This window comes from Ciona intestinalis, chromosome 1 (assembly GCF_000224145.3).
Source record: "Ciona intestinalis chromosome 1, KH, whole genome shotgun sequence".
Classification (NCBI taxonomy): domain Eukaryota; kingdom Metazoa; phylum Chordata; class Ascidiacea; order Phlebobranchia; family Cionidae; genus Ciona; species Ciona intestinalis.
In genome coordinates this window covers 2,066,190-2,092,786 of record NC_020166.2, presented here as the reverse complement: position 1 = coordinate 2,092,786, position 26,597 = coordinate 2,066,190, and the positions used below count along the sequence as shown (strand labels likewise).

General features: G+C 37.3%; 2 protein-coding genes and 1 long non-coding RNA gene across 8 annotated transcripts in view; 2 read left to right on the top strand and 1 right to left on the bottom strand.

Moving 5' to 3' along the window:
* Window positions 1-7,807, top strand: LOC100180454 (dual oxidase maturation factor 1-like). Its single transcript, XM_018815387.2, has 8 exons — window positions 1-203; window positions 3,988-4,233; window positions 4,731-4,788; window positions 5,464-5,598; window positions 5,868-6,078; window positions 6,330-6,556; window positions 6,661-6,768; window positions 7,064-7,807. The coding sequence occupies exons 2-8, from the start codon at window positions 4,087-4,089 to the stop codon at window positions 7,381-7,383; spliced, it is 1,206 nt and encodes a 401-aa protein (XP_018670932.1). The 5' UTR covers window positions 1-203; window positions 3,988-4,086; the 3' UTR covers window positions 7,384-7,807.
* LOC113474778 lies at window positions 7,711-26,597 on the bottom strand. The gene is made up of 3 exons (XR_003396465.1): window positions 25,365-26,597; window positions 11,917-11,922; window positions 7,711-7,724 (listed from the first exon to the last, which is right to left on the bottom strand). It is a non-coding gene; the product is annotated as an uncharacterized LOC113474778 (long non-coding RNA).
* LOC100178041 (myosin-binding protein C, cardiac-type-like) overlaps window positions 8,573-26,597 on the top strand; it is a 36,147-nt gene continuing 18,122 nt past the window's right edge. For 2 of the 6 annotated variants that reach the window (XR_003396445.1, XM_018815376.2), the window contains exons 1-24: window positions 8,573-8,704; window positions 9,282-9,407; window positions 9,740-9,844; window positions 10,403-10,444; window positions 10,587-10,835; window positions 11,381-11,429; window positions 11,750-11,803; window positions 12,102-12,131; window positions 12,608-12,780; window positions 12,975-13,127; window positions 13,479-13,583; window positions 13,985-14,061; window positions 14,213-14,326; window positions 14,659-14,775; window positions 15,087-15,203; window positions 15,664-15,811; window positions 16,205-16,338; window positions 17,094-17,307; window positions 17,477-17,581; window positions 17,908-18,096; window positions 19,129-19,241; window positions 19,579-19,783; window positions 24,431-24,519; window positions 25,157-25,349. Coding sequence is in view for 5 of the 6 variants with exons in the window: in XM_018815376.2 (XP_018670921.1) it covers window positions 8,686-8,704; window positions 9,282-9,407; window positions 9,740-9,844; window positions 10,403-10,444; window positions 10,587-10,835; window positions 11,381-11,429; window positions 11,750-11,803; window positions 12,102-12,131; window positions 12,608-12,780; window positions 12,975-13,127; window positions 13,479-13,583; window positions 13,985-14,061; window positions 14,213-14,326; window positions 14,659-14,775; window positions 15,087-15,203; window positions 15,664-15,811; window positions 16,205-16,338; window positions 17,094-17,307; window positions 17,477-17,581; window positions 17,908-18,096; window positions 19,129-19,241; window positions 19,579-19,783; window positions 24,431-24,519; window positions 25,157-25,349 (2,920 nt within the window). In the remaining variant the exon portion in view is untranslated. Of the gene's footprint in view, window positions 8,705-9,281; window positions 9,408-9,739; window positions 9,845-10,402; window positions 10,445-10,586; window positions 10,836-11,380; window positions 11,430-11,749; window positions 11,804-12,101; window positions 12,132-12,607; window positions 12,781-12,974; window positions 13,128-13,478; window positions 13,584-13,984; window positions 14,062-14,212; window positions 14,327-14,658; window positions 14,776-15,086; window positions 15,204-15,663; window positions 15,812-16,204; window positions 16,339-16,764; window positions 16,937-17,093; window positions 17,308-17,476; window positions 17,582-17,907; window positions 18,097-19,128; window positions 19,242-19,578; window positions 19,784-24,430; window positions 24,520-25,156; window positions 25,350-26,597 lie in introns of all 6 variants that reach the window. The other 4 variants (XM_026837140.1, XM_026837143.1, XM_002130155.5 and 1 more) reach the window with 4 other exon arrangements.

Below are 26,597 nucleotides of genomic sequence, written 5' to 3'. Positions count from 1 at the left end.
TACCCCAGCATAGGCGGAGCGGTTCTATGACCAGTCTCTGTAAAAGATTAGTGCAATATTATAAGGTCTGTGCTCGCAGCCCTTTGTCGTATTTGAGACATCTTAGTCATTAGCCGATTACAGTGATTATGTGAGGTTAATTGGCCGACCGAGTTAAGTCTACCGATGGTCAGTGCTTAACCGTTAATCAATGAGAAGCTAATGTAAGTTCGGTACCCCTGGCATTAATATTTTACATTTTAATGAAGTGTTTCCTTGTGTTTATACGGACGAGACTATCGGCAAACAGGACAGACTAGGTTTGGTTAGTATAACAGCATATAATCGGTTTAACTACACGTATTTGTTGTGCTAAAAAAATATGATCATATTATTATAGATTTTTCTGTTAAATATTACCGAAATTTTGTTTTTGCGTAGCGGAGCACGGTTCAGTTAGCTAAAAAAACCCATAAGATTTGGATTGACATTGACAATAGGCTTTAGGGCAGTTACGTTATAATACCTGTCATTGTGCGAAGTTTATGAGCCATGTATTCTGTTTGTGAAGGAAAGTAGTCTTATAATATTTTAAAAGGAATATATTTTTAGTACTTTATAAATTCTGCCAAAAATTTCTATAACGAGGTTAGGCATTTTTAGAACGCTATAAGCAAAACAAGCAACTAATAAAAAATCATGTAGATTAAAAACAGTTTTTTTTTATTTAAGCATAATTTTAAAAGGCAGTTAACATACACATAAACTTACTTTAGTCGCGTCGCAAAATTCAGTTATAGGTATATAACCTGACTTTTAGTTGTAGTTTGCTGAGTGAAAATCATTTGCTTTTCGTAGAACAATAGCCTGAGAAAAATTAGCGTAAATTGCCGACGAGTAGGTGTATGTGTTCTCATGTCATATAATCATTACTTGAGGTAATTTAACAATTAAAACCTCATGCTCATGTATATAGCTGTATAGATGAACTTTATTACGACTGAAACAAGATATGGAGTAGTTATTACGAGTTGTTTTATATATAATAAGATGAGAGGAGTCGAGACACCTTTAGCACACAATATCAAAGTATCTTGATCGTGTTTTAATCAACTAACCACGGTCTATGGGAGTCGTGAGAATACGGTTTATAATTCTGTGAATGTTCTTTGTTTACCACCAAATGGGAAGAGAAAATAAAATGAAAAAGTGTCCCAACCTACTATATAACTTGTTTCCGCTATTTTGATTGTGTATACAAGAAGCATATGTTTTTTATCTTGTATGTGTATACCAATATCCGTTCTTATAGTTATACGCCTATATAGGTTGTTGGTATATGTTTTCTCATACGCGTAGCAATAAAACCATGTTACCTATTTTATTTAAAAATCTACAGAATACGAAACTTGCAAACGTACAGTAGTTTGGCTAATGCCTGTGTTTATTCCTATTTAATTTCCCATTCAGTATTAAACAAAGAATATTGAAAATTATTTAAAGATATTTTCACTCTATCAAAGGGCGTAGTTAATTGGTATGGTTAAAATATATGGGTTAGTATGTGCTGGTAGTACCCATCTTACCACAGAGCTATATTTTAACAGTTTTATTTGGTGTTGGTAAAAACAAAACAGCGCATACTTTAATATCCAATGACAGGCTGTCAAACCGCGTGTGTTTACGTGACACGCATAATGACATATTAATTTTAACGGCAATTAGTAAAACATATAATTACAATCTTTTAATTACACTTCGGCAATATGTTACATCAAATTAAAAACAATCCTCTTATACTAAAACTTCCTGAATCCATATGCTCGGTCCGAATATTGAGTATCGGAATACCGCTCTATCGGAGATAGGCATGCTAAAACTTACCCGCAAATTCCTGAATAATTCCAGGCGTTCCAGGTCCAATGATTGCGCGTAAATTCTTTTCACTACTTGCAATCTCATTGCATTGACGCGACTCAACTCATACTTATGGATTGTTCATATCTAGTAATGGAAGTTATACACATCCTTATGGAGTTTCTTTTTGTATAGTTCTGGTTTATATATAGTAGGATGGGGGGAGATAGGACACATTTTCATTCTATTATTCCGTCCTATTTGGTGGTAAACAAAAAAACATTATCCAATTTCACCCTACAAAACTATTATTGTAAAATATGACCTTCATTCGCGTTGTTCACTGCTTTATGTTGAAATAGCTATGTTAAAATTAAACAAAGAAATTTAACAGCGCAAAATTATCTCTGCTAATACCTTTGCAATATCTGTACCAAAATGTGAACACGCAATAACAATTTTCGCCTTTTGCGGTTTCATTTATCATGTCCTTGTGGCGACGCATGGGAAACATTCATAGCATACTAGTCGTGCTTTATTTGGGAAACTAAAATCACTCGGTAATTAAACATGCCAACTTACAATGCATCTTAATTTGTCTGAAGAAACACCGGATTTGGAATTGTCGTTTAAATTTCCGGGGAAATTATTTTAACCTTCAGGTGTGTATAAGGTGTCCTGATGTTTGGGAAATTGTTCTGAACTAGAAATACAAAGCACAAGTCTAGCAGAAGTGTGTTTAGGTGTAAAATATACTTGTTGATCTAATGAGTCCTGTTTTGGGGGAGAACGCCACGGGTCTGTGACGCTCGGTCGAGCTTCAACCGTAGGGCGTGTTTTGTTTTCAATCTCGCCCTTTTTTCTGTGACTTGAATAATACACTTAAACCCGAGCATTGCTGTAGTATGGCCTATTATAATGTATATAAAGCTAAGCTACAGAACGTCTATAACCAATGAATATATTTAATCGTTCGGCGTCGTGGCACGGTTGGTTAGTGCGCATGCATTTAACCAATCGGTCATGGGTTCCAAGCTTGGCGCTGCTACCACTGTGAGCTTATGTATCAATAGGCAAAACTCTCAACGCCAATTACTAGGATTGGAGTAATCACTAATGGGTTGTCCAAGTTATCAGCCATACCACAAAGAATAAAAGAAAAAAAAAACAAAAAAAAAAACAACCACCAACAAAGTTACATATGTGGTATATCGTAAGCTGGCATGAGGTGTATAAAGCAGAACGCCCGTATTATAACGACTGTCGTTTTCTGTCCACGTGAGGATAAAATGTTACATTCGTTAAATTATACATCATTTCCATATTAAAACTTGGAAGTTGGACAAAATTATAAACATGGCTAAATTTGAAGTTACGTGCTCACAAATACAGAAAAAGAAATAAATTGCAAATATTTATTATTCATGGTATAAATTTATACTTGGTCGTGTTGAGAGAGTACAGTTCTAATAAAGTGGAACCTTTGAACACGCGTGCCCTTCTAATCATTATTTCACTAAACCTAACAATATTTCAATAAAATATATTGTTTGGCTGCAATGGATTTGTTTGCTAGAAACCTACTGTTGCAATGCGTTAAGTAGTCCTAATCTGATAATGCAAGTATTTAAACAATATAAATGAGATCTTTTGGGGTAGGGATTTTTTCCGCGAGCATTTTTTTAAATATTTAAACTGCGTTTCAAATATAACTCTTGTTGTAAGAGGCTTATTTGTTTATGTATCGTTACGTTTAGTTTACGCCGTAACTGTATCACATTTTATCATTAATAGTTAAAACGCTTCCGTCTGGACTATACATTTTGAGATTCAATCTTGTTTTGCATTTTATCTTGTATAATATTTATTCTGTTTTATTTTAACTAAATGACGAAATGTGATACAGTTATAGTTTTCGAACTTGCAAATCACGATGACATTTGCCTCGATAACTTTCACATTCCACAATGACTAGATTTCCCGATAACATTGACATTCACTTCGCATGGGTATAACCTTAACAATATTCCTTTCAGCGTCATATAGCATTGTGGTGTTACGGGTTTCCCCAATGCCGAATTTAAATATCGTAACTTTACACTGTATTCTTACAAAGTTACCAAAAATAACATCAAGTATTTGTTGTATTAGATTTCAAAGCGGTAGCTTAGCTGGTAAAACCTGAGCAATCCGCCAATCCACGACGCTTGGACCTGTTGCTTTGTTAAGTAATCCACAAAGCTTTTTAAGATGACATTGGGTGATGGATGGCCGCCATTTTACTCCGAACGACCTTCAGCAGCAGTTGTGAATCCAAGCCAGTTGTATCTCGGTTATGCCGCTATTGCTGTGCTTATTGGGCTTTTTCTTATTCTACCCGGTGTACGAGGCAAAGAGGTATGCAAAACGTAAAAATAATTATACTATTGTGGGGTAAGATGAGATACCGTTGTCACTAAAACCCCTATTTCTCGATCGTGTTTTAAACAGTTATCAACTCTGTTTTAAAGTCGCGAGCTACGGTTATATAATGTAAACTTGACCCATCTCACTCCAAACTATTGCAACATTTTTTACTTATCACGTCGGGTGTCCCATCTCCCCCCCACCGCGTATGAAGTACGAAGCTGCAATTGCCATTTTGATGACGTTAGAAAATAATTTAATATATACAAACCTAAATGATCATCTAAATACACATGCCTTGCGGTTCATAGCCACGTATTTTTAAAATCGTGTTTAACTTCAACGACTATTGCAACCTTGAATATAACGGATTATATACAAACTTAAGGGACCTTATAAGCATACACCGCATATGCTTATGTTGGCATGCTCTTTTATTTTTTGCAAAATAATATTTGCGACTATTATTATTTTCTTTACTTTTCCAGAGATTGTTCTTTTTACTACGATGGTGCACAAGCCTTTTCATTGGCGCCACAATTATTGGTAAGTTTTAAGTGCCGATGTTGACTTGCATAAACTTGCTTCGTTTAAATCGTGTAATAGTTTCGCTGAAAACGCGTGGCTATTATGTAACGGAAATTACTTCTTTGCAACTAGTATGTAAATAATATGTGTTGATATTTAATAAGCATGAACGAAACCGTCTGACGCAACTCATTAGCCGAGCTTTTATCGGTCGTTTTATGAATAGAGATATTTTTAGCGAAAACGAATCTCGTATCGGGTGTACTTTTTTGCCGGCATTTAGTATATGCTAATTTGTGTTGTATGTTTATATTTGCAACTGGCAGCTTTCGCATTTTGGATTATTATGACTGAAGAGTTGATAATGTATATTGACTATAGCACTCCTTTCTGATTTGGGTATATAGCGAATTCATAATCAAATACAATCGGTTCTTGTCCGACAGTGCGTTTTTATTTGCGAACAATTTCATGCTTCTAAATTGGCAGAAATACTTTCTTCGACAACTTGAACATAAAGGTTTCGAAATGTTTAACTAAAAAATTGAAACATAAATGCTTTATATGTTTTATTCGGAAAAAGCCACAATATAAGTTTCTTTTTTTCTGAAACGGCAACCCAGTATAGTCACTAATAGTTTTTCTGTTGACGCGAGTTACAATCTTTCATTTATTAAATTTCATGTCTTTCAGCTTGCGCACAAGGTGTGTCATGGCACGTCGATTCCGTGGAAACTGTTATGCCTTTCAAAGCAAACTCCGAGGAAATGGTTCGTTTCAAAGTTGGATTAATGATCGGTCTGAGCGAGTTTAATGTAACTCTAAGAGGTGAGCGAAACTTGAACAAGTTCGGCGCTGTAGCACAGTATGGTTAGCGCGCCTGCCTCTAACCTAAGCTCGTCGCTGCTACCGTTGTGGTCATATGTGTTCTGGATTAAAACACTTATAACGGTAAATGATCCAACCCAGTAGTCACTCTAAAATATCAGCCATACAGAAAACCCTTTTTACTAAAATTTTTTTATTTGTAAACATATTTTGTAAAGGCATCTTCGGTATTCCTAACCATAAATTTACCGCCCATGTTTTCACATCAGGAGATGGCGTTCAAGGTGGCGAAGACATTTCCTTTAGCGAAAGATATTACTTCTTGTCCGCAGACGAGGCCCTGACAGATTCTCTGAAGCGAGGGTTACCTTTCCCGATCCTTAACGTAGTTGAACACTTCAGTGTGAACAGAATAAGCACAATTTGGATGTGGGGTCGACGGTATTGGATTGCGGGTCATTACAGCTTCTACATGCTATGGTATGGCTTTCATTGTGATTTATTTGTGTACCTTATTTTGGTATTAGTGCAATGTTAAAGAAATATTATAAAATACCGACTAAAATGAATATAGAATAATATTTACTTCACATACGCATGAATTATGATTAGTTATAAAATGTTCGGTTCATTCGAATACATAACGTTTAGTCACAGTATTATTATATCAGTATATTTACAGTTTATTTTATATGTATTTGTCGTTGATACCAGCTTATTGTACTTTCCAGGTCAGCCTTCGGGATGTGGTTTGTAACGAATGTACTGTTCCATAGCGTTCTCTTGTACGGCGGCATGGTGCTGACGTTCACTGGGCTACTAATGCTTAGCGCTAATCTTTCGTATTTTACCATTAGTAGCCACGGGCGGGAACTCCAAATACACCTCGGATACGACGCCCCTAATGCCGTTCTTACGCCCTCTTACGGATGGTGCTATTGGCTTTGTTTTGCCACAGGTTGGTGTAACATAACATAGCCTAGTTTTTATTTATCTCTTTGAAAACGATAGCGAAAATGTATTATTTAAAAATTGTATTTATAAATATGTATACTTGTATAGGTCTTTTATGCGTTATATGTGGAATATCTGTGATGATAGTACATAAGTGGAAACCCAAAGCACTTCGTCTGTTTTTCAATTACGAAAGAGATGATTCGATGCTACAAGGTGATGTATAACATATAGAAGGGTGGGGAAGATGGGACACATTCTCTTACCCATTCAAATCGGTAGTAAGCATAAATTATTTAAAGAATTATAAAACCGTGTCTTCACGACTCCCATATACCCCTGTATAGCCCAAAGCCCAAACACAATCGGGATATTTGGATAATATGTGCTAACTGTCTTCCCTCGATCACCCTGCTATGTACATTTTAACGTATACTTAAATGTTTAAAACACGATAATTTTCGTTCCTTCATCTTATCACAGCAAGTAATCCGTACTGTTAACAATTTAGATGTCGATTCTGACGTTCACGAAAGTCCGCTCACGAAATATCATGAACCAAAGATGTCGGGCAAAGAAAACCCTGCTTTTAATATGGGAGGATTTTCTGGGACCAACAACAGTCATAAGCTCCAATCTAACGGACACAACGACCGTAAAGCAAGCAAAGTTTCGTTCCAATTTAGCGAGCCACCCGGGATAGCTGAAGAAGACGAGAATGACAATTTAACTTCCAATTCACAAGCTGTAAACTCTCTTCCAACTGTAAAAGTAATCGATCCAAAAATTAACGTTGCCGATGACGCTGGTTACATAAACACTCCGTTATAAAGGAAATCTATATATCGCGTATATATGCCCGCCGACATTTTTCTCGTGTACATTTATACCGCTTAAAGCCAGATTGTTAGTTATTATGCGTAGTTTACCGAAAATCACCATACGTATATAGCTTGCTTCTGCCAAATCAAATATACAGTAATGTGGGGGAGATAGGACACTTGTAATTATTCTATTTTCCTTGTCCCAATTGGTAGTAAACAAAGAACAAAACAAAGAATTTAAAACCGCATACTCTCGATTTCGAAATGGACCGTTGTTAATTGTTTAAAACACGATTTTTTTGGATATTATTAAGGTGTTCCATCTCTCCCCACAACACTGTATATATACTTTATATTTTTTTGGTTGTTAGTCTAGTCAACCTATTACCATGCAAGAGTGATTCTGCGAATACAACAACAAAATGTAACTATTTTTGAAGTGTTTTGTTGATGTATTTAATGTCTATAAATTAAAACTAACAGTTGGCTATTAAACATTCATTTCTATATATAACACGTCATCGGGTTGCTACGTCATCAGAAAACTGTTGACAGCTAAAGTACTGAAGGGATAAATATAGACGCGTGCAGACTTTGCTGTAAAACTTAAATGTTTTTTCCAGGTTTCTAGTATACAGTTATGGTTTAACGAGTTGCAGATTTAAAGATTGAGAAATGTAATGTACAGTTTCATATAAAAAATAAAAAAAAGTTGTGTGTGTGTATAAACAAAAAAATCTGTTAAAATACATTTCAACCCGGTAGAGATATACATCAGTATGCAAATATTTAACCTAAGGAATACGTTACATCGTGTTTAATAAATCGACTTGAGGTCAATAATTTAAAAATATCAAACTTTGCTACCGAATGTTCAGCCATGCAAATGTATACCACCAACGGTCACTGATTCAATTCCCACACATCAGTACAGCTGGTCGCATAGCACCTAGATTCGATGACGTTTCGTTAATTGCAACACTCGCAGCACTCAGCCTTTTTCTCTTGCGTAGCAATCAGCACAGGGCGCCTTGCTCTTATCAGTAAGAAGCCGCATTCTTTTCTGCCAGTCAAGTTTTGCACAGACGAAGCACAGACCAAGTGACTCAAGGGTGTGCAAGCATCTGTTAAGTTGTTTATATTATGTTGAATGTACTTGATGTGCATTTAAAACGACTGTAGAAGCAGTAAGCAGCAGGTTTTGTTATTTTTTTTTACAGATTCCCCTAGAATCATAAACCATTAAGTTTTGAGTCGTACAACTGATCTGTGTTTCTAAACATCAGCGGAATTTGTTTCAAATATCAAGATGCCAGTGCCAGGAGCAGGTAAGTTAATTTGAAGCCTCGTTGGCGAACTTTGGTTCTCCAAGCACATGCCTTGATAATATAAAACTGTTGGGTGAGATGGATACCGTTAGCACTTAATATCCCATACTTTAAAACGTGTTTTAAATGCTCTTGTACAATCGTGAGGATAGGATACGGTTATATAATTGTGTGTATTTTGTTTACCACCAAATGGTAAGACAAAAAAAAAGAATGTAAACAGGTTATCATTTTACCCCAGCCTACCACATCGTATAAATGCTTTAGCATTCGTTACGCTGTTGTACGATGACACATATTTGTGATCATTTTTACGTACTTACTACTTAGATAATATATAGTTGGCATAGCATACATTAAACCGATTTGCTTACAAATCGGGTGTTTTTAATTAACGCCATTTCCCACACTTTTTATCCATATAGCGTGTTTTAACGACTGTCGTTTTTTTTCTGTTGATTCCATTCTCTTTGTTTCTTAATACATAACGTTTGCTTAAAATGATCTTTACTATCGTTTTCAAAAAGATAAGTTGTTCTGTTATGTAACAGCTAATAACACGCCTTAATGTATTTAGACCCCGCAAAGAAAATCCTGAAAAAGAAAGTAGTGAAGAAAGTGGTTAAAAAACGCAAGGAAAGCGTGGCAGAAAAAGCACCCGCAAAGGACGTAGCCCCAAAAGCTGAAGAAAAACCTGTTCCAGGTACATTAAAGTTTTCCATTGCTATGATCTTGTTAGTTAGCTTGTGGATAAAGTATGGAGTGGTAATAATTTCCGCGAATCTATGGCCCTGATCTGGTGCTCATAAAGTTGGAAGATTCTTGTGTGAAAAAATGAAGCAAGGATATAACACAGAGGATCCCAATATCCTGTTCGGCCTATGGAATGTTATTTGTTTACTTCATAATGGGACGAGAAAAGATAATGAAAAGGCGTCCCATCTTTCCCCACCTTACCAAAATTTTTCGAATGAGGTCTATATCACACAAACCCATATCGTTTTGTTGACACTAATTCAATCAAACTTGTACTAGCCCCAGAACCTGTAAAAGTTGATAAACCAAAAGAAGCCCCAGTTGTCGTTGAAACTTCTGAAGTCAAAACTCCTGAAAAACCAACGGAGGAGACGCCAGTGACAAGTAAGCGAAGTTTTTTAGATTGCAACACGTTTTAAAATATTGAAATGGGCACGCTATATTTAAACATTCGCCCATAATACTGTAATACCTAAATACCAGATCATTAAACGCGAACTGAACTAAATTGTTATAATTGATCTGCAAATTGTTTTTTTTTATCTAAACTGAATTCATATTTACAATTGTTTGATTTAAAACGATATCATTTTCGAGTTTTAGTCACTTATATTTGCAACGGTCGCGTCTCTATTCTATACACCAGTTATAAAAAATACTTTTAGTTCCACTTTAGGTAGATTTAAATTGGGAGTTTAAAGTATATTTCATTCATTCATTCATTCATTCATTCATTCATTCATTTAAAGTTTAAAGGGGAGGTTGTGTAAAGTCATAGAACAGCAGACACTCTTATGTAGTGCTTAAGCTAGGCAGATTTCCAAAACCGATAATGATGGTTCTGGAGTCTGCTGTTGTACTAGTGTCGTTACGACATGTCCGTATTTATCGTCTTGTCTGCACCGCAACATTACGCAGTTTTTAACTGTCTATCTTTCGCAGACGGGATCGTCGAAGCTCCTGAAAATGCAACTACAACTGAAGGTTAGTAGATTGGTGTTGATGTTTTCCTTGCTTTTCCTGTGTTTAGGAGTTGGCCATTGTTTGTGTGGTTTTGATTTCCCATGATTTTCCGTTTGTTTGAGTGACTTTGCAAAACATGCATGCAGAATTTGAGCATTTGCAGGCGTGGAGGTTACGGTCCGAGTAAAAGTGATGCACATTGACGTGCTGCATGCTATGAAAGTTATTTGGATCAAAGGGAAATGGAAAGAGTTGACAAAGGGCGACAGATATGACATGTGGTGCAACGAACGCACTGGGGAACATTTTTTAAAGTTTCGTCAGCCCAAAGTTTCTGATGGTGGCAGTTACAAAGTGAAAGCCGTGTCGCCTATTGGGGAAAATGAGGCGTCTTTTAACGTGGCCGTTGGACGTACGTATGCTTTAGTTGCAGATTAACGACAGGCAACGTTAATGGTAACATAGTTGTACTTTGGGGTCAGGTGAAAACCTTTAGCACGTAATCTCCAATTATCCTGATTGTGTTTTGATCAATTAACAACGGTCTATGGGAGTCGTGAGGATACACTTTTATATTTTCTTTGTTAACTACCGAATGGGACAAGAAAATACAATAAAATGGTGTCCCATTTTCTCCTACCATATACTATATTATAGCTAAGGACCAATACCAATTCATATGGGTAGTAGTATACTTGCCAGAATTTGTTTTTCGTAAGGTTGCATGTGTCTTCCAAAATATAACTCCTATTCGCATGTAGGATGTGCTGGGCAAACAACTCTAAGCATTTATTTATTCAAAAGTTCAAAAGACTGACGAAACTGTATATTAGCTCAACGGTTCTGCTTCGTTGTTGCATAAACTTGTTTTTCCTATGAAATTTTACTGCATGCTTTTGTTTGCTGTGTGGAGTGAATTATGTTTAAAATGTTTTTTAATTTTTAATATTTCCACAGCTCCAGTGGTTGAAGAACACAAAATTGAAATCAAGAAAGGATATGTCCCGTAAGTTCTCTGATTTGTCTTGCCTGGTAATGGCGTATCTAATATCGTATCGGTATATGCTGTATCACTGACCATGTATAGTCCGGCGCCATGGCAAAATGGAAATCACGTTACATTTAGCCTAGGGTATACGGATCGAGGCTAGGTGCTGCCATTATGTGCGTGTATGTTCTTGGGCGAGCCACTTGAAGGCTATTGCTCTAACCCAGTGGTCTCTTATGGGTTGTCTAAATTGTCAGCCATACATTGCAAAAACACGATCCCACAAAAATTGACCCCCTAAGTTACATTAGTTCGACCGTAACATTTTTTATATGCAGTGATGAAAAAGATGTCTTAAAGGATGTAGACTTCCGAAACCGACTCAAGAAAGTGTAAGAATGCTTTGCTTTATAAATAAAAACATCGCCAAACGTAGTCTATTAGCACAAATTATAGATACATTGCAGCATACAATTTAGCATGCAACCACGCTTTTATTTGACACTTTTTACTGAAGTAGGTTTTACCCATAGCGAGTTTTAAGAACTGTTGTTTTGCCGTTAATTTCCAATCCTATATATCACGCTTTTAAAATTACACTTTACCAATTTAACTTTTTTGCAAAAATAATTTTACTTAGTTTACTAATTTCACTTTGTTGAAATGACACTTTACTAATTTCACTTCCAGGCAAAAGAGCATTGCTGCGGGTGGCTTAAGGTAACTGGCTGTACATTTTGCATGCACACATGTGTATTAACTTAGCACACCTGTCAGTTCGCACATTCGTTTAACAATGACATGTTTCATACTAATTCCACATGATTTCAACTGTGCTTAATACAGCACAGCAATAACAGAAAGACTTGGACCAATTTTTATGTTAAGATTTTTAAAAATGTTTTAACTTCAAGATTAAACAAATGGTCGGAATTGTTTTAAAATTAAGAACTATTGTTTTGTACATAGAGCGACGCAATTTTGCCGCACAATATAATACTGTTTTCTAATATGGGATGCCGTTTTATATCCTCATCGTGTTTAAACAATTAGCAACGGTCTATGCAGTTGTTAGGATACGGTTTTGTAATTTTTTGAACGTTTTTTGTTTAATACCGAGTCGGACGAGAAAAATATATGAAATGTCCCATCTTACCCCACCCTACTGCATATACTTTAAAATCAATACGTTGCAGTGAGCGCTTACGTAAGGAAGAAAGTTCCGGCAAATTCGACATTTGGTCTTTGCTGAAGACTGCATCTACTCGCGACTATGAGTCGATTGCGTTCAAGTTTGGAATCCCAGACATGCGTATTATGCTACGAAGACTTTCGCAAATGAGTAAACTGGCCAACAAGAAGTGCCCGTGTAAGTAAAAGTATTTCAGTAATGTTTCAATATGTTCTAAAAATTTCGGCATCACCTTAAAAAACAAATTTGAAAAAAGAACTTCTAAGTATACCGAATACCTATAACCGGTAATGCAAACGTAACTAACTGTATTCATACTAAAACATGTTGTATCTAAATTTTTATCAAGACAATATATTTTTTCAATACAGCATTTACCAAAAAGCTTCCCGAAAGTCATTCTCTTAATCTTGGTGAAAAGTTGGTACTTGAAGCAGAGGTGGCTAACGAGCAAATGACAGTAAAGTGGCTCAAAAATGGCAACGAAATTACCCCAGGGAAGGGTTACCAGATTGTAACTAAAGGTAAAATAACTTTTTGGGGGGAATTATACAGTGCCTACCTCTAACTCAGGGGTAATTGGTTCAACGCTCGTCGCTGCTACTATTGTGAGCATATGTGTTCTTTGACAAGACACTAAACAGTAATTGCTTCAACCCAGTGGTCACTACTGGGTTGTCCAAATTACCAGTCAGGCAAAAAATTATAACGACTGTCGTTTTCCGTCCACGCGAGGATAAACGCAAGTAGCATTCGTATCTTTTTATAAGAAGTTGTATACTTAATTGTGCATGGGCAACATACTATATTGTTGCACATAAAACATGGGGTCTCGAATATACTGGCGTCTTTGTAAAATTCGATTTGATTACCAGCGAACAAGAGATACTTGATGATTGATCAAACCTCCAAGGATGACGATGCCACTTATACTTGTGTGGTTGGTAAAGATGTAACTGCGTGTGAGGTGTTCGTTCAAGGTATGACCACATGTAAATTTGTTTCTAAACATTAAACATCAAATATAATTTATTTTTCTATTACATATAGTTGGGTGGGTGATGATGGTCTATAGGTTTTCATTCTCTTTTCTTCTTATTTGGGTAGAACACCAAGAACTTTTACAGAATTATATAACCGTGGTCCGCGACTCTATAAGAGCGTTGTTAAATGATTAAACCACGATTAAAAAATAAGGAATTTAGGTGCTTACAGTATGCAATCTATAATCAAACAGTAGTATATATCGCTGAAAGCCATTAGCTGCCTATCGATAACTAATTTTGAATTGATTCTCATATTTTTCATCACATGTTAACGAAAAATATGTCTTGGCATCGACTGGTATATTTTTTGTTTCAATTTTAAATGTTTTGCTCAGAACCACCAGTCACCATTGTAAAGGGATTGGAGGACGCTCAAATCGCATGTGGAGAAACTACCGAATTTTGCTGCGAGGTTAGGGCTTGCTGCATCACTCAAACATATAACATATTTTTCTTTTAATTTTTTTATCTTGCCAACTTGTTTCTCTTGTCAATTTTCTTTGTTTTGTTAAATTTTCTTGTCATTTTTTTCTTGACATTTTTTTATTCATGTGCTTTTACAGATCTCTAACGAGAACGGCAAATTTCGCTTCCTCAAAGACGGTGTTGATATTCCGTCCAACGATCGGTTCAAAGTAAAGAAAGAAGGCGTGAAAGTGACTTTAACTATTACTGAGGTACATACCATATCTTCACCATTAATTCATTCCTGTTGTTTTCCGTTTTCGCCAATGCCTCGCAGTGCTGCTGTACCAGATAAACCATAGTTTAACGTTCTTACACAAGTTATAAAAATAACACCAGTTCGCCTTTATATTTGAGCATTATGTTTTGGACACGTTATCACTTTTGACAATTTACATAACCGGCTAAGATACAGCATTAAAACAACAAATATTATAACTTTACTTTGCAACAAAAAATAAAAATATTACACTATCATTTCGACTTTATTTTCGCGCTTTCTGTTTCAAAAGTGCTTTTTAATATTCAACAACTTGTACAACAGGCTGTGATAGAAGACGAAGGATTCTACCAGTTCATGACTAACGGAAGCTCAAGTTGTTCCGAGTTGTTGGTGCAGGAACCAGCTGCTGTGTTCACTCGGGCTTTCTCTGACCTTAAAGTTAGTAGTATTTTTCTGCGCAGCAGTGTATTTGGCTAGTGCATCTGCCTCTAACCCGGTATCGTAACCCAGAGGTTATGATTTAAGGCTCTTCGTAGTCGCTGCTATCGTTATCGGGCGTATGTGTCTTTTGTAGACTACTATAACATGATTTTTTGGTATTTGCGAGTAGGACGAAAATCATTCACGAGATATTTACACCGTTTATACTCTGTAACAAAACCACTCTGTCAAATGAATGTCGTTAAGCTGTATTGCATCAAGAAAAGTGTCCCAACGAAACACAATGTAATACCTTTGTGTCTTCATAGGTAAACTTCAAAGAAACTGCGGAGTTTTTCTGCGAAGTCTCAAATGAAACCACGAAGGGAAATTGGTTGAAGGACGGCAAGCCAATGAAAGCTGATGACCGAGTTAAGATTACTGAGGTATCAAAATTTATATTCTTCTAATGTCTGTAAATTTAACAAACCAAAATATATAGTACCTTGGAGTAAGATGGAATAGCATTAGAACCTAAATCCTATATTTTGCGACTGTTTTAAACAATTAACAAACCAATTTTTATATATAGGTGTGGTGTTACGTCTTATAGCGCTGTAAATGTTCTTTGCCTGTTATCGATTTGGAGGGGCCAGAAAATAAAACATACCCCATCTTAACCCAACCTATTATATCATAAATGCTTGATCAATATGTTAATATTTGTCAAGTATTTTACTACAATTAGTATAGCGATATGTTTGATTATTTTTAAACAAAACACTTTTTGACTATACTTAAACAAAACACTTTTTGATACTTAAGTTAACTAAATAAAAACATAAATAGACTAAATTAATAATTTACAAAAAAGCATGATTGAAACTGTTACTTTTGCACTTTTAGACCGGTAAAGCTCGTAAGCTTGTCATATCCGGCGTGAAAGATTCCGACCAAGGTGAATACACTTTTGCTGCAGAAGATAACCCAACATGCTCCATTACTGCTGCGCTTGAAATGACTGGTGGACATATCACCGTTGAACGAAAGAAGGGTAAGAACTCCCCATTTTACAATTACAATTTGTATATAAGTATATGGTGGGAAAGATGGGACATCCTTTCATTCTATTTTCTCGTTCAATTTGGTAATAAATAAAGAACATTTAAAGAATTATAATACCGTATTCTCACGACTCTTATAGACTGTTACTGTTTGTTTAAAACATGATCAGGATATTTGTATATTATGTACTAAAGGTGTCTCATCTTACCGCGACCTACTATAAATTGTAATACTGTATATATTTCAAAATACTGCTAGGCTTTTTCGGTCATTTTTTATTTTAAAGTTTGCCCTTCTCGGCCCAAGTTATAACGAAAGGCATTATACTTTACCGACACTTTAATTTACTTGGTAAAGTTTTTAATCGCCTGTTTCCTTCCAGCTCCTCCCAAAATCTTCTTGGATCACTCTTTAAAAGATAGATCCATTCAAGTTAGAGCTGGTAACAAGATCAAGTTAGACATTCCCATCTCTGGGGAACCCGCACCAGTACCCGAATGGAAAAAAGGACCTAAGGTATATTTGTATCTCTTACACTGGAGACATTTTGTTATGAATTAACTACATAGAAAACGTATTAACTTTAACTAGAATTTGAACCACTTCAACGGACAGGTGTTTATACTGCACAGTCCGACGGCGTAGCACAGTGGTTAATAGCCTCCAAACAAGAGGTGATGGGTTCAAGGCTTGTCATGTTGCCGTTGTGGTTGTATGTGTCTTTAAATAAGACAATTCGCTGCCACCCAGCGTGTGTTATATTGGATTGTCTAAAATGTCACCCATAAAAACATTCATCCACAAAGTTACATAAGTGGTAGCTCATAAGCTGGCACGAAGTGTATGAAACAGAACAACCGTGTAATAACAAGTGTCGTTTTCCGGGCTCGCGATAAAGCCTCGTCTATAACGCTACCGAGTGATGTAGCCAATAACTTTCAGCTGCTGGAAGAGGGCAGTAGCAAGCTGCGTGTTCGCAGTGACACTGCTCCTAATGGAAAAAGAACTTCTTTAATAATCGACAAATCCAAACGCACCGACTCGGGCGAATACACGCTTATTCTGACTAGCGAAGAAGGTTTTGAATCAGCTACGTTTACAGTCAAAGTGATTGGTAATTAAATCACTATAGCACACAACACAAAACCATATCAATGCATTGCCACACTTAGGAAACACCATCAGCATGATTATACCACTTTCAAAACTAAATCCACTGCATGTTTTGCACCAAGCCTGCGCTAAGTCATTTTTAACCCACGTCACTGCAGGACGGGAAGCAGATTCAACTAGTTCAAACCGGAAAACGGGTTTGGACCAACACAAGCACTGAGCATGGCATCACTTCGCTTGTCATCGTCGATTCTCACCTCGAGGATAGTGACGAATATTATTGTGACTTGGTTTGGGACAAAGAAAAGCTTGAAGGCGGAGACTCTGAATATATTAAACGACAAGAAATTCAGTTTAAACTTCAATTTGTTGGTAGGACTTAAATGTACAAAGAGTTTTGAAATTCACCTTTTCACAAATCTGCTACTGCTTGATGTAAAAGCTTTCACAAAAAAGTTCACAAAGAAAAAGTTTCACAAACATTGACACGACAAATGTATTCTTTGTAAGAACATACCGTAACGTGTAATATGTTTTTTAGACGTACCAAGTGCACCAACTGTCCCAAAGGTATCAAACGTGACAGCAGAAACATGTTATGCTGTTTGGACTGGACCTTCATGCAACGGCGGTTGTGAAATTAAGGGTAAGTACAGGACTTGGGCACTTTATATAAGCATTTAGCAAAGTACATAACATAATAATTAAATCAACGTGATAAATTTTACCTACTAATTGCTTGGTGTTAAGCTAGCATCACATGCAGCTTGGAAGAGATTTTTAGAGTATTGTAACTTCCAACTAAAAAAATGGCTTGAGCAATTACCGCTAAATGCCTTGCCCAAGGACACATGGTAGCAGCAATGAGCCTTAAACCCATTGCCTCTGGGTTAGCGGCTTGAGCGCTAAACAACTGCTACGGCGTCGGACTTTATCTAATTCCAACCAAAAATTGTTCAACTCATTCTATAGGTTACGTAATGGAGAGAAAGAAGACGAAATCCGAGAGATGGATTCGTCTTAACTTCGACCCTCTGCAAGGAGTAGAATACGAAGCAAGAAGAATGATTGAAGGGACGGAATACCAGTTGAGAGTACGAGCTGTGAATGAGGTTGGGGTTGGAGAACCAAGTCCAGCTTCTATACCGTTCACTCCTCTCGGTGAGTTGATTATTTTAACTTTTGTGTATTTTATGTTGTGTTGGGCGTTGTGTTAAACTAGCATTGAGGTTTAGCTTTACGTTGAAAAATGTACAACAGTCGCTAATTTCTCAGTATCAGGAATTGTCAAGAAACACAACAACGTGTTTCATGTTTTTCGTTCTTCTGCATTTTATGACACTACTGCCGTACTGTAAATATCTCATAGGTTCGTATACGGTTTATGTTGGCGTGGTATCCGTATTGTATTAAAGTAAAGTACGTTTGATTCCGGTAAACGCGATTGATAATAATGTGGTTGGTGGTTCGAAAATCGTGTTTAATTGTAAGGCAGCAGTTGGTAACGGTAAAATAGTGATTCCTAAAAGTTTTTCGGTAAATGGGGTAAGTATAAGCATGTGTTTTTCTGAAATAATTTTATTAGCGTGGGATTTCTTTTTCTCTTTGTCTCGCGTTTAAATGACTTAGGTTCAAAACAGTTGTTTTCCCAGTTGTTTTCCCAGAATGTAAAATAGACATGTCAGCGTTAATTTCCTTGTCCGTTTGCTAAAGTATTTTCATGTTTTATTGTCACAGTTTGTTTTCGCTTGCACGCTAAAGGGGAGAGCAAAGATTTCACGCGCGCTGCCGCCCCCCGCCGGTTTGTTCGCTCATTTCATTGCGTCCGCATGGGGCCGCTGTGGATGGTCAGTGCGTTTCATGTAGGTGCGTTTGCACGCTGGTGTTTTATATTGCCAAATCTAAAAACAATTTTTGAACATCGCGAAATGCTCTTTTTATTAAAACTGCCTACTAGCGCAACGTTTGTTATTTATGTCGTGTTTCTGTAAAAGTTTGCACGCTGGTGTAGCAAGTGCTAGTAATAACCTTATTTCATGAGTGTTCTTGTATTCTCTTTATGTTTTAGTGTATTTGACCTCTTTTTATATAAAAATAGAAAATGCCTCTTCCTAGATTGACTGTATAGGTTGTTTCGGTTCCTCCATTTGTTGCCACTTTATTTCTAATGACTCATATTTTCTTACTTTTCAGCACCTTGTAGCGAGCCCAGCGGTTTTAAAGTATCTGCCGCCACTGACGACAGCTTGGAGCTATCATGGCTTCCACCAGCGGACATAGGAGCGGCCGGTCTCGACGGATATCTGGTAATTTCATCACCTTATAATATAGTTTGGAGAGAAAGATGGTACACGTTTTTATTTTATTTTCTTGTTTTAGTTCGCTAATTCGGTAAAAAGAAAAAGTTGTAGGATAACAAAATCGTATTCTCACGACTCTAAAAAAACGTTGTTTGTTTGCTAAAATCGCAGCTGGAAACCTGAGATACCAGGAGCTAGCGGTACCCATCCAACCCTACGGGGGGGGGGGTTTGGGGTAACCCCCCCCTTGTGCCCAATAAAACGATATCTCACAAGTACTTCCACATGACCTAAAAATACGCATTTAAATTCACTTCCAAGTTATTGACACATCCTTTTTCAGCTTGAACAACAACTTGTCGGCGAAGAAGACGAAAAATGGACAACCGTCCAATCAAACGGAGGTCTATTACCCAACAACACCTCTAAAATCCTCATGGATAAACTGGTCACTGGAAAGAAATACCGTTTTCGGTTGGCAGCAATCAACAAAGCTGGATCCAGCGGTTTCACTGAGATTGGTCCTGTTGTGTGCGCTGCAGTAGTCGGTGAGTTTGGTTTATTATTTAGTAAGTCGAAAAGTTTTCGGTTTAAATACAAACATTACATCCCGTAACCGGCGCTGTGGAACAATGGTTAACGCTTCTGCTTTCCACTTGCAGGGGTTATGGGTCCTAAAGCATTTATTTAATGTATAGCCAACAATTTCGCCACTCTTGCAATAATTAGTGTCTTGCCCAGGGACACTTGTGCCAAGCACTAAATATAAATACCAAAATCTGCAAAAAATTATAATTTGAACATTCGATAAAAAAGCAAATGCCTGCAATGCTTACGTAATATCTTTACCAATATGACTAAAAGAATGTTGTACCCTGCCTATCTCACGTTTATTTTTAGTTTACACATAACTAGCAAAGTATTTCTAACCTGAAGTATAATACGTGGTACCGTTGTTGTATTAGAGCAAACAAACAAACCGTATTCGAACCATTGATAAAGTGGAGATACATAGGCATTGTATAAATGCATATAAACACATTGAAAGATTACCTTTATGTAGATATGCTGCTACGCGCAGTATTCGCTTCCCTGACGAGCAAATAATTCATTTCCCGATCTTGTTATTGTAAATTGACAATGCGTTAGATAGCTGTTAAAAATTCCGACATTTGGTCCGTACACTGTCTGCTACAAGGCAGCGGTATTTACTCTCTCGTTTAAGACATGCGAACATGCTATTGGTCGGACCAAAGCGATTTTGTCGCCTTTGAAAATATTTTAACCGGATGTTAGCATATGCAGCTTATCGTACATCGAGGAAGCTAGCTATAAGTGACAGGTGTGTCATTAATCATGCAGCTTAATCGATAACCGATGTCGGTCCGTTTTTGCTCGTTTTCTGCCAATTTGTTTTCGCTGTAAACTCCACCAACGGTCAGTTGCACGGCCGAGGTTAAGGCTTCAATCACGCCGACGTGATAACGCTGGATTTCAGGCGGAAATCTCGGTCGCTAAATCAGTCATTTCTCCTTCTCACTTGTCAATTGAAATGAGAAAAATCGGATCCCCTATGACCTTGTCCTACAATACTGATGTATCAGTTTTCGAATTGTTACAAAATATATGGCTACCTTGTTTGTCCTTAGATTTGTTTGCCAAATACTAAATCCCTTAGGGGGAACGGTATCGTCTTGTGCCATTAAATTTGTACCGAGACGAATTGGGGATGAAGAATTTGTGAGATTTACGTAATACGGTACCGTTTTGAGAAACGGCTGAATTATCGTATCCTGTTTTTACCTCGATTGAAAAAACATGTTGTGCGATTTTGCATATGAAATTGATAAAACGGTAAAGAGGGGTATTTAGTGCAAATAAACCAAAACCTTTGGGTAAATTGCCTTTATTTTAATATCCTATAAATAAACAGGTATAGATAAAACCTGTAAAAAATGGCCCTGTCAAAAACCACTTATTAACCCAAATAGTGCTGTACAATACATTGTTGCAGCTTTGGTAATATATCATGTATACTGATGAGGATTTAAATGTTTGAGGAATTTGTTTGTTATTTCTCTTTTTTGTTGGGTTATGTTGTGGCATAAACATAGTTAATTATGTTCAGCGTATTTTAACTTGTACATCAACGTTAACATACTAGATTCGTGTTGCAAACGTTCGGGCGAAATTCAGTTTTTTTTGCAGCTATAATCCTATTACTTTAAGCGCTGGGTTCGACTAGGGGTTTCGCTTCTTTTCAGCACATGCGCTTTTGCGTTCTAGGTTTAATGCCGAACCTTCTTCATTAACAGTTTTGGGTCATAAAGGTTTTGGGGTCGTTAGGTGCCTTATATGGAACTGGTTTGCATCCCGTTGACGTACATAAGTAAGATGCAATGTCAACATACACCTGCCAATTATAGTTCACACAAGATGCTTATTGTTCCCAGGCAAGGTGTCAGCGAACGATTAGCGTAAGTGCCTTATCTGGCACCGCATCTGCAAAAATTGCAGGTTGTCGTATAGCAGTGGTGTTAAACATGCGACCCACAATCGCCAAATTTAGTCAGCGCTTCTGAATGGTATGACGTACACCGGTATCCCGAAACCGTGTAGCCATATATACGAAAGCCCTCCGCTTCGAACGCAATATGCGGTAGACGCACTGTCTTGGCTGTGATTACACAACAAACAGTATTTTCCTTTAATTGTGTTCCACCAACGCAGGGTGTAAGATTCAGGCCTATGTTATACACGGGCATTGGGTTAATGGACCGCTTTCTATGTCATTAGGTAAGGATTAGTGCCCTGCCCTGGCACAAGCAATAAACATTTGGTTTCAAAAACATTAACAAACGTCTGGAACGGTATTACCGATGTTTATTTCAGCGTAAATTTTGGTTTTCCGCTGGAAAAGCAACCACATTTTTTTCATAGAAATAGAGCATACTTAGTTAAGTAGCTGACACCTACACCTTAAGTTAATAAATCGTTTGTGTAAGGTTTAACTGACCGGCATATTTTTAATCTAAATCTACGCTTTTAGAGTGCATCCACTGAATCGGTGCATTCTTTGCTTTAACTTGTGCCATTTACAGTGTTTAAATATAGTGGGTCTGATTAAGATGGATACCCTCAGCACATATAGTATCCCATATCTCCTAATCTTGTTTTAAACATTTAACAACGCTCTTTTCGAGTCGTTTGGAAAAGGTTATACAATTCTGTAAATATGCTTTGCTATACTATACCAAATTGGACGACAAAAAAACATGGGCCATTTTACCCCACCCTAGTATATGTAGTTATGGGACTTGCTTCGTTGCGTGAAAAAGTTCAAGTCGAAACATTTTTAAAATCAACTTTTTAGGTCGGTTAAATAATTCGCGTGTGCCGACCGCCACTTCCTCGCTCTGTTTTGCCCAAAATCTTTTGATTTAATCTTTGGTCAACGCCGCAGTGTTAACGTGATTAGCGGACTTCACATCCGCCACTATCCGACGGGTTTCCAGCTCCGTACAGGACCGGAAAACACTCGTCGCAAAGTGCTTGCTATTCACTTGCGTGTATGCTCTATATGAGAAAGTTTGTATATGAGTCAGTGACCAAAGGTGTCGCGTTTTTCCATCGCGTGTAACGTGAAGGAAATTGCTTAACTCTCCCTATCGTGTGTCTAGTATTGAATTTAACCCGCACTCACGAACACGAGCGTAAATAATGCACGGGCAACAGGTAACGGATGTTTTCGGTCATTAGGCGAGACTTTCTCGCTACCAATTATCTGGGGCGTGTGCGTTCAACGTGTAAAGATCTGACCTTCTTCGCGTATCATAATAATGTCGCAAACAGCATCGTTCTCGCTCCGGAGCCGTGTCCGGTTACTACGTGCTAGCATATGCGTCGAGATCAATTATGTTAGGAAGAAAAGACGAAACGACCTCAAACACGTCTTCAGTGACGTAACTTGGACACCGTAAGCGCTGATCATAATCTGGAAAAGCACGGCCGTTCGATCAGCACGATCGGCCATTCTGGAGCAGAAGCCCTGTTATTAAAATGCTCGCGTGTCCTGGTGACGCAGTGAAAGTATGACGTCAGATCTTCAAGTGACACACTGTTTACGGCGTGTTCGCGAAAACCCATTATCGGACACCGCCTCAAACCTCAAAACTGCCCGCTTTCGACGCCTCTGTTTATTTGCTTGCTCCGTGAGAAAAAAGCCGCAGTGTGCCGTCACGGATAACTTTATTAACACCCCGACCGCTCTTTAATATGAAGCCGACGTCTCACTTCAGTGAAATTTCATGCTGCTTACCGTTCCGGCGCCAGCCGGTTTTTGCTAAGACTCCAAAACAATTAAATAGGAATATTAATAAAGAACTTAATTATGATTGATGCTAGTAGGTTTTGTGACACTAATCCCGTTCCGCAAGACGTCGCAACAGCGCGCAATGATACGACCACCAAGGCGCCAACCTATTATTATTTTAAAAGAAGTCACTTCACCAAGAAAAACCCGGTATTTCCACCCAAAATCCACCTTCGTGATAATGGGCACGGTGTGTCCCTGTACAACCCCCAATTTTCGATTTACTTGATCGGCGGCTGTTTTGACGAAAAACTCTACGTACACCCGGTCGAGGCACCTGTTAATAAAACAAACAAAGAGACCACTGCGTGCCGTAAGCCTGGATTAAAGTAATCCTACTTGATTCCAGCTTCTCATGCGTATATAGCAGTGGGCAGAAGCACGCGAGCTTCATGGCTGTGATGACGTTTACAACCTTATTGGTAGTTTAAAACAAAACCAAATGCCAACTTTGCAGATTACTTTATATGGGCTTCGAAACACAATAACTTTACATTATTTAAAGAGATGGCGTGATTATAAACACGGGTGTCTTTTAACGGAAAAGTGTATATGGCCGCAACAATCACAACCTATTAAAAAAAGCAGTGCAAAACCAAACACATTTTCACCAAAAGGCTCCTTCTGAGCGAAAAAGTCAACTTTGTTTAGTATAACCGGCACAAAAACGCAAAAAATGAAAAACATTAATTGAGCAATATTTCTCATGTAATAAAACTCAACTAAACCCTTGGTAACCTTAAGTCCGGTATCTTCCATTATTAAAAGACATTGTACAAAACAAACACGTGATACGGAGGATTAAACTTTGCTCTTTTTACAGAGGAGGCAAAGATCGTTCTTCCTCGTCATTTACTCAAGCCAGTAAAGGTCAAAGTTGGCGGAAAGCTTCACGTTAACGTGCCATACCAGGTAAAACAATGTGCAACGTTATACTTGATGCCAGCGAGTTGTGATTTTAGTAGGTCGCGGCCAAACGACCTGAAATGTCGTGTAAATCGATCAGTTTCTGGGTCACGCTTTTTTCACTGCTGTGTGAAACAAAATCACGATATTCTATATGGCTGTGTATCATGTCAATGTATTGTTTCAACGTGCTTTGGTCAAAGTAAAGCGGCATATTAGCATGGTTATTAAACTAAGTGGCGTACATAAACGAAACTAAATTGATTGGCAGTTCTGTAATGTACCAGCGTATTAGTTTACAAAACATATAACCCCTCTTAATATACCTGATATAGTTTTTTACCTATAGTACTGTGGTGTAACGTTATACCTTTAAACAACAAATATATACTATGTTCCCTATATAACCCTAATGTTAACAGTAACAACGCTCTTTTAGAGTCGTGAGGACGCAGTTAAATGAATTTGTAAATATTTTTCATTTACTATCATATTGTATGATGAAACTTGAACTAAAAAATGGGCCATCTTACCCTAACCTACTACATTATTAAAAAAAATGGACCATCTTACCCCAATCTGTACCATACTGCCCTAACCCACTATATCACCTAATATTTAACGTGTTTAATATCTTAATCAGGGACGACCAAAGCCTCAACTCACATGGTCTAAAGAAGGAAAGGCTCTCGAAGATCACGTTGCTGTTCGAAACTCTCTCGATTCCTCCGTCCTCTTCATCAGAACAGCTGAGAGATGGGATTCTGGCAAATATGATCTACAACTTAAAGTCGGAGATGATGTTGTTGGAGCCAAAGTGGAAGTGGCAGTGATTGGTAAGTATTACTAACAGACATGTTTCAGTATGGAATCCAGGAGGTAAATATAAATGAAAATTATAAATGATGTTGAATGTGACCCCTTTTAACAAGAATACAGACTTGGAACTTTCTTATTTTGTTTTTAAACACCCCAATCAGATGCTTCATTTCTAAACAACTCAATTATTAGAACGGTGCATAATAACTTTCCGAACACTCTGTATGATAGCTTAGCGCATAAAACACGGGATTTTTGGTAAAGTTTCAATAGGAAAATAATACCCAATATATATATATATATATAATCTAAAACCAATATTACATTTTTTTATCAAAAGTAGCTTTAAGCTCTATAATAAGTGAAATATATTGACCCATACAGGGAATGTTCAAATCAAGAAGTATATAGGGAAAATGCAAAACGCTTTATAAGTCAATAAAATATACACGTCGTCGTGTTTCACAGTAGATCATTTAATCTAATTTGGCGTTCCGTGTCCCCAAAACGTTTTTTACGTCGACCCGTGTAAATTGAAATACCACAGATAATTTGAAACTGTTGTACAAACTTTCGTGGTAATAATCAATTATAAATTGTCACAAACTGAGCAACATCTCTGACCAAAACCTTTTCCTTACAATCGTACGATCTTTTTTCTAATGACTGAATCCGATATGGTTACCAATGATACAATCTAACGATGCTGACTGTCTAAAATAACACCACACATCTCAACTCTGCGTCATGGGCCCTGGAATCGCTTATTCTTATGACGCAGGATTTGATCCACAATTTCCATTAACCATGATTCATCTTGATACGCGGTTTAGTAAGCGGTTAATAATGGCTCTATCTTTGAAAATCCCCTTCTTACTGACCATAAGCGATGCATGATTCATTTTTGTTAATGCATTTTGCGGATAATCCTCTGACTTTACTTAACCGAGATAAAAACTTATCAATGTAACATCCCACGCTGTTGTGTCGCTAAATCTGATACACTGTACCTACTGAGTACATTAGTGGTTGGAGCGTTTGCTTCGAAACCAAAGGGTACTGGACTCGATTCCCGATGCTGCTATCATTGTGGGTGTGTGTGGCTTTGGGAAAAAACACTTATAGACCATTGCTCTAACCCAGTGGTCACGAATATAGAGTTTCTGATGCGTTGCTAGCCACACTTAGAAAAAGAAATGACTAAAAAAAATTTCACCTACAAAGTTATATGTGTGGTACTTTGTAAGCGGGTACGAGTTGTACGA